The sequence below is a fragment of the Pinus tabuliformis genome, chromosome X (genome assembly GCF_031772625.1).
Source record: "Pinus tabuliformis cultivar Carrire ecotype Pingquan chromosome X, CPIR1, whole genome shotgun sequence".
In the NCBI taxonomy this organism is placed as follows: domain Eukaryota; kingdom Viridiplantae; phylum Streptophyta; class Pinopsida; order Pinales; family Pinaceae; genus Pinus; species Pinus tabuliformis.
Window position 1 is genome coordinate 1,204,079,876 of NC_142308.1, and position 14,023 is coordinate 1,204,093,898.

Genomic DNA, 14,023 nt, shown 5'->3' on the forward strand with positions numbered 1-14,023 from the left:
CAAGCACCACGAGCCTGGTATGAAAAACTAACTGAGCATCTTCTGAAACTCAACTTCAAACATTTTGATCTTGATGATGCAACTTTATTTGTCAAGAAAGTTGGAAAAACAGTTGTATATCTTGTGGTATATGTAGATGATCTTTTAATGACAGGGAACAATGAAAGCTATATTGCATCCATAAAGATAGAATTAGGAAATTTTTTTGAAATGACTGATTTTGGCTATGTTCATTACTATCTTGGCATTGAAGTAACCCAACATCCAAAATCCATATTTCTTTCTCAAAAGAAATACATTGGAGATTTGTTAAACAGATTTGGCATGACAGAGTGCAATCCTCTTTCTACTCCAATGGAACAAAACTTGAAGCTCACATCTATTGAAGGAAAGGAATTTGAGGATGCAACAAAGTATAGACAGCTTGTAGGAAGTCTCATCTACCTCAGTACTACCAGACCAGACATTTCATTTGCTGTTGGAATCCTCTCCGGGTTTATGCAAAAGCCTTGTGAGGGACGTTGGTCTGTTGCAAAAAGAGTTCTAAGGTACTTGAAGGGAACTCAAGACCTTGGAATCAAGTATACACAGGTGGACGACTTCAACTTGATTGGATACTCTGATTCAGACTTCGATGGAGACAAAGAAACTGGGGTATCTACTTCAGGATATGCTATGAGTCTTGGATCAGGAGTTGTCTCCTAGAGATCACGCAAACAATCAGTACCAGCAGATTCCACAACAGAAGCAGAATACGTGGCAGCAGCTGAAGCAACGAAAGAAATTGTGTGGCTCAGGAAAATTCTTGAAGATTTGCAGGTAAAACAAATACAATCAACTCCACTCATGATTGATAACACCTCTGCAATAAAGTTGGCCAAGAACCCAAAGTTCCATGATCGTATTAAGCACATCAATACTAAATATCATCTGATCCGACATCATGTTGAGGCCAAAACAATCCATCTCCGTCATTGTTCCACAAACGAGCAAATTGCAGACATCTTCACCAAAGCACTTGGAAGAGAAAAACTTGAAAGATTCAGAACGATGCTTGGACTCACCAACATCCCTTCAGATTAAGGGGGGGAATGTTGACACCTAGTCCTCAACGGATGGGTGAACTGGAACGTGAACAATCATCAAGAAGATGAACTGTTCCGTCTCCTTTTTGTATATAAATATTAGTTCTCTAATGAAATAAAATATCAGTTCTTTCTTCAGCTCATTCTGGAGTTACCCTGGCCTGACAGTGTCATAGGTTTAAGTGATTGATTGGTTCAGTTGTGGCAGAAGTTTCAGTGATTGGTTGATTCAGAAATTGATTATTGTGTTTTAGTTATATCGGAGATTGATGATTGGGTTTAAGTGATTGATTGATTCAGATGTGTCAAAGATGGATGATTCTGTTGCATTGATCAGTTACAATTTGATTTATGATATTTAGCTTAAGTGTTGATAATGGGTACAGTTTGAAAATTTGATAAAATGTGGCCTGCAAGCTATGATGTGCTGAAGCAGGTGGATCGAGCCTGAGAATTTGATGAAACGTGGTCCATGGATGTTGTTGAGGGTTGGAGCCTTCAGTGAGGAAGTCGAAGCTTCCTTCCAATAGTAGCTAGAAAATGAGTGAAGGTTATAGCCTTCTACAGGTGGGTGCCTGCATTCTAGTATGTGTCTGCGCTAGTACAAGATTTTAAACAACATTTTATTTATATTAAGGCAAAGACGACATCAATAGGTGGCTTTCGCTCGCATTGGGTTTCCTCCTTAAATCCTAGTGTTGATATGTTTTTCTTATGTCTGATGGTTTATTTTGTTATTAAAGTAGATGGTTACTATTTATCTAATGTTTAATAAAGTACTAATGCACTCGCTGAATACCAACATATGATGAATTATCGGAATCATAAGTTCACTGGATATATGTTAGTTATCTTAAGAACATTCGCCTACACATGCAAGTTCATTTCAGTAAAGTTGTGTATAGAAATCTGAATATGAAATGTTAAATGTTATTGATTTGAAAATACCGATTCACCAGCCCACCCCCTCTCAGTATTTTTCCCAACAATTAGTATTAGAGTAGGACCTTTGGTAGAATCTTGATCGAAAAAAAGAAATAAAATCAAAATAAGAATACATCTCAAAGAAATAGTGATGATGTTAGAGATGATTGGTTATTATGTTGAAGAAAATATTCATATTCAGAATCACCTCAAAATGAAGATGAATAAGCAAAAGAATTATCAGGTATTGATTTTTGGTCCTCTGGTGATACCTTTCTTTGTTCATGCAACATTAAAGATAATGAATGTGATAGTGAAACAAATGAATTTTCTCTAATGGGTGAAAGTGAAAGAAATCTAGTTGAAGTAGAAGTTAAAAGGCTCACAAATAAAATTAGAGATCAACAAGATCTATTTGATAAAAGGGAATGTACCTAAAAAGAAGAGGCTAGTAGGTTAAAAACTCAGTTGGGGGAAGGAAACAAACTAAGGAAGCAGTATAAGGAAAAGGAATATCAATGTCAAAGGTTGTAGGATGAAGTGACATCATTGAGAAATCAAGTGAATGAAAAGGACACATCAACCAAGGAACTTAAAGAAAGAACCAGTTATTGTGAAGGTCTTCAAGATAAGGTCATCTCTCTAAAATAAGATATTGAGAAATCAAATAAGCAGAATGAGGAACTACGTCAAGCTTTTGAAGAACAAGAATATGTGCTTCTCAAATTAAAACAAAAAGTGGAAGAATGAAGAAAAGCTGAGGAAATCATGAAGAGGAAGTATCTAGAAAACGGAAAGCAATATCAGGTTGAGGTAAAGGATAAACTTTTACGATTTCGAGATAGCACTAAGATTTTGGATAAGATTCTTAGTAGTCAAAGGTCTCCTACCATCAACAGCTAAGGAAAGAAAGTATTCAAAGAAAATCATTTACTCCTAACGATAGAAGTGTTAATCGATTCTTTCCTCTGATCAATAATGTTAAATGTTGTACATGTCATAATTTTGGACATGTTGTAGCCAGGTGTAGAAGTAGAATGGTTCAAGCTAATAACCATATCAGAGAAAGATCATTAGCTTGCAGGTACTTTAAGGGATATTGTGTTTCTTGTAATCTGTTTGGTCACAAAGAAATTGGTTTCTATATAAGGAATATGAAACATATAAGATGTTATGCTCGTAACAAGTTTGGGCACATACCAAAAGAATGCAGTAACAAGTCTATGGATTGTTATGAAACCAACTCACAAAAAGATAGAAAAGATACATGAATGCCTTAGAAATAAGCATCTTTGAGTGGGAAACCTCCTTTACATTACACAAATGAAAAGACTTCCTTTCTTTATATAGGAGTCTAAGGGGTCATAATATAATCAGAGGCGACATAACAATAATAATTTAAGGGCACAATAATAACAATAGTGGGCTTCTATGGGGCACAATAATAATAATATGGGGACTACATGGGCACAACAATATAAAAAGGGGGTTGTACTAATAACAATAAGGGGTTACATTAGTAGTATAGGGACCTAACATGCCCCTCTCCTTCAAAAAGTGTTGTCGTCAACGCTTGAGTAGTTCTTGATGCTCTTGTATAAAATTCTTGTCCTCCCATGTGGAATCTTCAACTAGTAAGTTCTTCCACTTGATGAGATACTCTGAAATTGATCAATTTTGTAGCTGTCGGGTTCTTGTTTCTGTGAATTCTCTAGGCTCCAATATGATTTTTCCTTCATGGTCAAGTTTTGACAATATTGTTTGAACTAGGATCTTCTGCAACCTTTTAATGAGTGGCCACACTTCTTCATCCTTCTTCCATTCATACCTTGTTTCATTTATCTAATCTGGTTGGATAATAGAAATGGCGCACAACATTGCTTCCACATCCTCATCCTTTCTTGAAAGTGCATCTACCACAACATTTTGCTTCCCTTTTCTGTAGATGATTTCAAAGTCACAACCCAACATCTTTGTGACTCGTTTTTATTGCTCTTTAGAGGATTATCTTTGTTCTAAAAAGTATTTAATACTATCATGAACCATTTTTACATTGAAGTGCCTTTCCATTAGGTAAGGTAGCCATTTCTTAAGTGTGTGTAGTATTGCCAACATTTCCTTCTCATAAATAGATTTCTTGAGGGACATTAGTTTGTATGTATGTAACCATAAAAATACCCAATCACCTACATCAAAACGTCTTTCATTTCGATGTTGATCTGCCTATTGTTTCATTCAATTTTGCACCAAAGTGGCACTATCCTTTAAAAGTTGGAGAACTTGTTGTTGATGCTCAATGTGATCTTTCACTGCTTGAATCTTTTTCTTCTTGATATGTCCTTCTATATTTAGATTTTGATGAGTGATAATTTCTTCCAGTGCATTACAAGATATGATCGGATTCATTTCTTAATGCTCTATGTGATCTTTCACTTGAACATTTTTCTTCTTGATTTTTCTTCTTGATAGTTTCAGGAGTGGTAATTCCAACCATTGCATTATAAGATATGGTCGGATTCAGTTCTTTACTAGTAATTATTTCCATTGCTTTACAAGATGTGGTTGGATTCATTTCTTCTTTCTCCAGGGTTGGTTCCTAGTGTATATACTCTTCTTTTGACATTTCATGATCATTTTCTTCCTCCTCTCCACAATCAATGTAAAATAATTTATTCTCAGCCCTTTGACCTTTAATGTATTTTTTATCACGATTGTAACAAAGCCCTTTTTCTCTTTTTTCTTCCAATTATTGTGGTGTAACCCTTGTAGGTTGTGGAAGACTAGGAGAAACAACACTTCCATCTTTATAGTTGTGAAGGGTATACTGTCTTGTTGCCATAATTTTTCTTTCCACTTTGTAACAAAGACCATTTTCTCTTTTTTCTTCCAATTTTTGTGGTGTTTCTCTAAAGAAGGTTTTGTTCTTTGTATCCTCATAATGTGCTATAATTTCCTCCGTGAAAATTGACCATGTAACAAGTGGTTTACGAGAACAAAGCCCTTTATACGATAAAAATTGATCTTGTTCTAAATATGAAGATGCAATACATATCTTTTGTAATATTGGTACATCATGTAGATCAAAATATTTCTCCATCTGTATTATCCAATTTACCAGATCCTTTTTATCAAACTTTCTGATCTCGATTTTTCTTGATTTTAGGAGCTTGATCTTGAAACAACTGTAACTTTGTAATTTCTTCATGTGGTATCTCTCTAAGATCTCTTTCTAAACTCACAAGTCTGATAAGAGTTTGATTATCCAAGAAAGAGTTAAGCAAAATCTCCCACGGTGACTTGATTATAGGCTAGTTCAGTAACGAGAACTTGTACAACATTTAACATCTCACTGTTTCGCTCTTAGTACATGAAACTAATATAAAGAAAACTACAGGCAGTCCTCTTTCTGAAACTTCTGACAAAATTTCAATCTGATGCTCAGAACAAAAGTTATGATGATTTTCTCAGGGTGACCTATTTGGAATGTAATTCGGTGGTCTGCAAAAACCCTAACTTCCTCAGATTATATCTCTAAAAGTATAGCGAGACAAGATCTGAAATTCAGAACTGAGGTTTACACTAATTTCATCTCAAATGGATTTTTTTTAAGCTTCTGAAACATTGTAGCGAAAGATTTATAGCAAAAATTACGCGATGACCTATTTTAGATGAAATTTTGGAGCTTGCAAACACCCTAACTTGCAAGCTCCATAAATTTCATCTAGAATAGGTCATCACATAATTTGCACTATAAATCTTTCGCTACAATGTTTCAGAAGCTTAAAAAACCCTAACTTCCTCAAATATTATGAAACCAACTCATGAAAAGATAGAAAAGGTACATGAATGCCTTAGAAATAATCCTCTTCAACGGGGCAACCTCCTTTACATTACACAAATGAACAATTCTTAGATGATACAAATGAAAAGACTTCCTTTCTATATATAGGAGTCTAAGGGGTCATAATATAATCAGAGCCAATATAACAATAATAATGTAAGGGCACAATAATAACAATATGGGGACTACATGGGCACAGCAATATAATAAGGGGGTTGTAGTAATAACAATAGGGGGTTACACTAGTAGTATAGGGACCTAACATGGATTGTTGTGGACAATATGGTAAGCAACCAAATGAGAACATTGATATTAGAGAATATGAAAAAGATGAATTCACCAAAAGGGATGAAAAGGAAGATCAGACAAGGTGTGGTCATACTCTATGCTCATTCAAGGAAAAAGATGATCACATGGCTAGAGACGAGTAAAATGGAGTCTTTGATGAAGAACCATCATGGTAATGGTATTCTTGGAACTAATGTTTCAGCAAAAGTTCTAGGACTAGGTACAGTCATAACAAGCTCAGGGGGAACTGAAAGTAGGAGATTTCAATATTCCACCTTTCATATGCAGATCTTATGAAGTACAGCCGCGTATATATGTGAGTTCGAAAATGCACAATCACAGTTATGTTGGTTTGATGAAGAAAGAGTGGGACAAACTTAGGAAAAGGGTCTGATATGGTTCAGTCAATTATCAATTGTCTTTTATGTTCTGATGGTTGATGATTATAGTTTGTTGATAGTATTTAGAAGTGCTTTTGGCCCTCATAAAGTGTTGATCACTTGATGTATAGCTGGTTGATGATGATGCCTTGATTATTCTTAACGATATATGAAATGATAATATCTTTCAGTTATCAGTTAGCATAGGTTCAGGGGGATCAATGGCTATGCTTCTAATAATACATTGTTGACATTATGTTTTCTTAGAAGTCCTTGGTACGTAATGATGTTTATCAATGATGATGATTCTTATGTTGCATCATACTATGTTGTATTCATGGGTTGTCTATGATGAAATCACAGATCATACTTATTTTACTTGAGACACATAGTGTTTTTATGCTTCTGATCAGATTTATGGATGGTTCAGATGATTATTTTGATGATGCATACAATTATGCTACTTACATGGTGATCTTCATAAGTTCAAGGAGAAGAACAAAGCTTGAGTACACAACTCATTATTTGATGATGATAAGTGTCACCCATATATTTTATGTTGTTGTCATCATGCCTTCAAAGATGCATATTGTTTATATGGTACAATTATGGATGAGGGATATTGTTTGAGGAAATATGTGGTACAATTATTTAGTTCCTTTTGATAGTGTCAAGAAAATTTGACAAATGACTGTGAGCTCATGGTTATCTTTTCACATTGATGAGAAGCTAGATACATATTATTATCGCTATGATGGATACATTATCGATAAGGATCACATGGATGATTACTTATATTGCATATTGGTAAAGGATGTTCATATAAAATATCTTCTTGTGTGAAGAAAATTGGCCAAGAGAATGGTGTTATTGTAGGTTTCATGAAGACATGGGTATCTGGATAAATGGCTTACCTAGTCTCATAATGAGGATGATAAGGAATGATGAATACTTCTTCCTATCTTACTTTATGATGATAGGCTTGGTACTCACATATGTTGATTATCATGGTTAATGCTTATCAGATATGGGATGTTATAAAACTCCCTAGTGATGACGCATGGTTGATATATTGAGGGTTGTTGTGGAAAGATCATGAAGTTCTTTCTACAATGGTGATGTTATGGTCATGGATGATGACTATGGTGTTTTCACATATATATAATATGATGTGGATGATTTTGTATCACTACTTGGAAAATGGCATATGCTTAGTTGATTCATGGAAGGCTATGTTTTTTATGAACATAAGATTTTTTCTACTAAGGAAAGTAAGCAAGTTGATCTTGATAAGGTCAAGAGGATAAGTTGATATCTATATGTGGCATACTTAGTCACGAGTTGATGATATTAAAGTTACATTTTATTTTCTCGCGATTTGATGAAGGACATATACAAGTTGTTATGATTGATGTTGTTGACTGATGCTTATGGTGCATATCATATATGGTGTATGATAGTTGCGATAACTATCATGATATTGTTTAGGTCTTTGGTATTTGTTATAAATGTCATGTATATCATTTGATGCAAAGGTCATGTAAACACCTATGATGTAATAATTGTCATATTCAGTCATGTATGGACTTTCGAGATCATGTCAAAAAGGTAACCCCACTTGGTTTGGTGATTGATGTAACTATGGGTCCTTGGTGATATGAAGGTCATACTCAGTTGAGTCATAGAGTCATGTAATTCATTTTACATCCATCAGATATTTCAGTATGTAGTTAAGCGGAGCATGGTTAGTATTCATATTTCAATAGTTCATATATGGAAATCTTGATTTAACATTGGTCATCCCTTTGTCTTTGATGTCAAAAGGGGGAGAGTAGATTTGTGTTTGGAGAATAGCTCGATGTTTTGAAAAAATTGTGCTTGGATTGATGTTATTTATAGGTTGTGGTGACCAAACGCCAACGTGGTTACCATCAAGTCCAAAGGGGGAGATTATTGGCATTATGATGCATGTGTTGTCCTTAATGGAAACTAACTTATAATAGAACAAGTATATGGTAACTAGATGAATCCACGGGTCAGTTCAGAGGTGACAGAATGATGGAACAAAATACCAGAATGATGAGTCGCAGGTTTACAATATCAGAATTAGAATTTTGATATGGGGAGAAAGAATCCTACTTGATAAGTTGTCTCTTGATGAAAATATACTTGTTAAATGTATAAACGTGATGTGTTTACAGGTGTGACAAAATGCATGGGAGTTCTATTTACAGATGTGACAGAATGCATGGTAGTTCAGTGGAATGATAAAGTTGGAAGCTCAAGAACTATACACGGGTTCTGTTAAGCCAAGTCGTGTTTGCAAGCGAGTTCAACGAAGAAAAGTAGCATATGGTTTTTGTACCATAGTATTATAAATAAGGGGTTCTTACCATGGTATTGGCCCATAGTAATGAGCGCAACAAAAAATATTGATCACTTCAAAGAAAGCCATCGACATAACTACGGTTTTGACTCATTGTATTGAAAAAGGCTAAAACTATATAAGATGGTGAAGATCAAAGTGTGCAGGGTGTGCATGTGATGGAAATCTTATGAAAAGTTAGATGAAAAGAAAATATGCATGTTATGGGTTTTTGATGCTTTGCTTGATCTAAACTATGCACCTGAGAGTTTGACGATTGATGAGATCCAATAGATCTAAAATAACTATGCACAAATTAATGCAATGATGGATCAAGATCATAAGACCTGAAATGACTTTTTCATTGTATGATCTGATCATGGATTGACTAGATCTAAGTATTGCTGCATGTTTTCATCTCCAAATATTATGATCTGCGTCTTTCTAAAGTTCTGAAGAACTGCAAAATTTTAGGTCAAAATTTTCATATCTATACACTGGTTGGTCTCGGGGAAAGTGTGTACATGTTGGTTCATAAATCACTGATAAATTTGATTATCTCTGTTATTTTTCTGATGTATGTCAATGATGTCCTCATGATTGATCTAGTTTAAGTGATAATATCTAAGGTAGATATGATTGAATGATGAAGTTGAATGTGGTTATGAATGGTGTTAAGATTACTTATTGATTATGATTGAAGATCAAGTTCAATTATGTGATTGGTTCAGAGTGTTGCAGTATATCTAAGTATGAATTAGTATTGTTTTCATAATTTCATTAGTCAATTTTTTAATTTTCTGTACATGAGTTTCTCTACTGAAATGTGTGTATGCACGCAAGATGCCTTAAGTGAAGTAGTGTATGCATTTTGGCATTTGAATGATCAGGACTACAGTTGGTTGTGTGTATTGATGTAGTATTCTAGGTTCAGTTCTGTGTACTAGTTAAAGCGATTTAACTGTTCCAATTGATTGGTTTAATTTTGATTAAGTGTCGATTAATTAGTTGAGTGAATGGTTGATTTAGTTATATTAGAAATTAATGATTGGGTGATTCAATTGTGTTAGAGGTTCCAGTGATTGTTTGATTTAGTTGTGTCAGAGGTTTCAATGATTAATTGATTTAGTTGTGTCAGAATTTCTAGTTATCAGTTGATTCAGAAATTAATGATTGGTTTTCAATGATTGGGTTTCAATGATTTCTTGATTCAGATGTGTCATAGATGGATGATTGTGTTACAGTGATGACTTATAGTTTGATTTTTTATATTAAGCTTAAGTGTTGATAATGGATCCAATCTAAAAATTTGATGAAACATGGTCCATGGATGTTGCTGAGGATTGGAGCCCTCAGTGAGGAGTTCAAAGCTTTCTTCCATTAGAAAATAGAGAACAAGTGAAGTTTGTAACCTTATGTAGGTGGGTGCGTGCACACTGTTATGAGTTTGTGCGAGTACAAGATTGTAAACAACTTTTTCTTTATATTAAGACAAAGATGATAGCAACAGGTGGTTTTCCTGGAAGTTGTCCTTTAAACCCAATCTATCAAAGGTCATGTTTCCCTTGTCTTATAGTTCAAGGCTTCTTCTACAAAATTGTATCTTATATCAACTCTAATTGATCATCTAGTGTCAAATATTCCATAGAAGGTAAGACATGTTCCTCTTCCTTATCTAACACAAAAGGCTCATAAAGTTTCAAATTATCTACATTCACAACTAAGTAAATGTGCATATATGGTGGTAAACTGAGTCGATATGCATTATCACCCACCTTTACCAATATCTTGGCAGGACCATATCTCATATCCTTGATATTCTTAGCAGGCCCCTATAACCTCTCCTTGTTAAAATATAGCCATACTCTATCTCCCACCTTGAGTGATTTCTCTATTTGATGTTGATCATGACTCGCCTTAAATTTCTCCTATTACTTTTACATTGTTCGTTGTACCTATATATGAATTTTCCTAGTCTTCGCTGTAGATTTTTCAACTATTAAGGCCTCCCATGTAATATATTCCTTCTCTCCTTATCCATATGCAATGTCCAAAGGTGAAGGGGGGAAATATTTAAAACACGTTTCAAATGGAGACTTTATTATAGAAGTGTGGACTACAGCTCTATTGTAATAATTTTGTATGTATACCAAATTTTCATCCCATGTTTTCAAATGCTTCTGGCTATATCCCCTCAGAAGCCACACCAAAGTCATATTAACTACTTTTTTTACCCATCTATTTGTTTATGGAATGTTGTAGATATTTTCAACTTCATGTCAATCATCTCCCACAATATAGTCCAAAATGTACTGAGAAATCTTATTTCCCTATCTAAAACAATGCTCGTTGGTTTCCCAAAGTGCACCCAGACGGTCCCTTCCTAGTTGTTGGTAAACCTCCCACAAAGTACATGAAAATTCTTATAGATGATTATGGAATTTATCTCTAAAGGACAAAACAAACATTAATGGATTGAATTCATGATTCCAAGGTTAGAGATGAGGGTGAAAAACTAGAGGATTCTAAACTAAGATTTAAACATGTGCTTTAAAATATTTTTAATTTGTCCACTAATGTGACAAGGAACCATAATAGGTCTAATTAACATTTAGTTGAAAAAATGTACATAATATTGACCTTAGAAAATGGAACACGTAGAGTTTCAATCACCATCTTGTTTATGATTCAACTAAACCATATAAGTGATGAAATATTTGCAATATTGTTGTATTTTTTTCAACACTTCAGGTATAACAATCATAATTAATATTTCTCACTTGTCAATTCAAAGGTGATGTTGAACCCCAGCACATATTTACCTGCTTTTACAAGCTCTTATGGTAAACATGAGCTAAGAGTTACTGTGCATAATCCAACGAACAAGTTCCAGTTATGAAAGTAGGGCCTACTACCTTTAAGCTTCACTGCAGCCTCTAAGAACATCTGATCACCCAAATGTCAAACAACATCCACTTTAAGCCTTACTGCAACCTCTAACAACATCCACTACATTCACTAATCACCTCTTCATGGACTGGAACTACCTTTTGACCCACTTCACAGCCCATGCCAATCCTTCCATGTAGCAAGAAGGCTCCATTTGAAATTCCCCAAATTTATGCCTACGGTCCCAGATTTAGTGCCACAAATTCAAGGCTAACCTACAAGCCGTTGACAAGAACTTTTCAAAATTAATTCTAAGATGATCACAAGTATGCATAACCTATACTTAGGCTCCAATCTTGCCGAAGCATTCCAAACATGTGATAAGCATTTAGACAAACATATGGTAAACATAATAGTTATAGGTCATGAATGCATATTTGATCATTGTCTCATTAATTCCATCCAAGAATCATCAAGAAGATTCATTTCCCTCTTAAGTTAGCTGCAACAACACTTGTTGGCTCATACATTCATATAACCATTCACTAACTTATCAAATGATGAAGAAGATCCATAAGAAGAGCACATGATTTAACCATGCATATAACCAACAATTCCCGGGAATGAAGCCATGAGAAACCAATGATAAAATCAAAACATTAACCAATACATGTCCTCATTGACCTCAATAATAAATAACACTTAAAAACATATACATAAAACCAACCAAGTCAAGGACTTCCAGGTACCACCCAACCATAAATGACCCTGAACCAAATATTTATTTGGTTCAATCACCCTCTCGCCATATTCCAAACATAAACCAAGTATATAGCTCTCAATCCAAATTAGAAGTTTTTTGGTAATTAAAACTACCCGTTCAAGACTGACTACAATCCAAATAAAAATAAATGGAAATGATACATTATACTTTGGAAACTAACTATCGCAGGCAATGCGTTGGTGGCTCAAAATGTCACCGACATGACGATAATAATAAAAAACCCAATTAGAAACTAAGTATCGTAGTCCAGGGGCACCAGCAAAATTGATCGTCTCACTCACAAAATCATCGACGATGACGATAATAATCGCGACGTCGATCTTGATCGTGCGCAAACGATGACCTACTCCTCTCTCTGTCAAATTGCAACTTTAGCGAAGGCGAATCTCTGTCATTTTCATCAAACTTATACCCTTGTAAAGCTTCCATGGCAATCGCGGCACACTTTGGGTTATCAAATTCCACAAAACACAAAACAACGACGGCACTCTCCGCTTCTCCTTCTCCACCTCGATGAGATTTTTTGGATTCCTTGGGCTTTTTAACAACCCTCACTTCTTTGAATCCGCGGAATGGGCGAAATATGTGCTCTGCTTCTCTAGTAGTGCAATCACTTGGAACACCCATCACAAACAGCGTGTTGGATGCATCTTCTGGTAGATATTGAACATCATCCACAGGCACCCTCCTCCCAATTACAGGGTCGAGTCTATGGCTATCACACCTGAAATTCAAACCCTCATCTACAGTTAACCGATTTGAAGAAGGAAACGTTCCACTCGGTGAAACAAAACGATGATCATCACGAAAAAGAGGAGCAGGAGCACGAACATCATTATCCAATAGGTGAATCCCGAATCTGTCCCCCCCTCTCTCAGCAAGCCTGAGGTCTTCCCTAGGGTTAACGTAAACACCAGACAATGATGGATCAGGAGTATAGTCATATTCATAATCATTGCGAGGCCGCTTGGCTAGTACGGAACTCTGCCAGTCCCTTTCTCTCTCAGCGCCTATTGGTTGGGATTTTGCGTACTCCATGTTTCTCTCTCTTATTGCCCGACCAGAAACAAAGACGCGTTTCGATCTAATAGGGTAAAATACAGAAGCCCAAAAATAGATCGAAACAAACTCTTGTATTGCCAAAGCTCTTACGCTCCTCTAAAGTTTACGTTGTCCATGTATTAATATAGGGACTATGGAGCGCGAAAATAGATCTATTTTACGGTGCCCATGTATTTATCGTCGGCCCATTTTAATTGTTACGTTTTTTAAGAAAAAATACTCTTATTTCCTTATGTGTATCAAATTTCTACGAATGCTTTTGGTAATGAGTATAGTACAACTATTTATTATAAAGTAGTGAACCAATATAATAGTAAAATATAACATTTTGTATAAATATTTGTTATGAAATGGTAATGTAGTGAACCAATATAATAGTAAAAATGTAAAATTTTGTATAAATAT

General features: G+C 35.0%; 1 protein-coding gene across 1 annotated transcript; it reads right to left on the minus strand.

The window, feature by feature from the left end:
• Positions 1–12,841: 12,841 nt before the first annotated feature.
• LOC149144284 (RNA-binding protein 2-like) lies at positions 12,842–13,594 on the minus strand. Its single transcript, XM_089452108.1, has one exon. It carries the CDS (start codon positions 13,592–13,594, stop codon positions 12,842–12,844), a length of 753 nt encoding a protein of 250 aa, XP_089308234.1.
• Positions 13,595–14,023: the final 429 nt, after the last annotated feature.

What these genes read in the sequence shown, in the direction of transcription:
- LOC149144284 (XM_089452108.1), bottom strand. Translation starts at nt 13,594, where the DNA reads ATGGAGTACGCAAAATCCCAACCAATAGGCGCTGAGAGAGAAAGGGAC.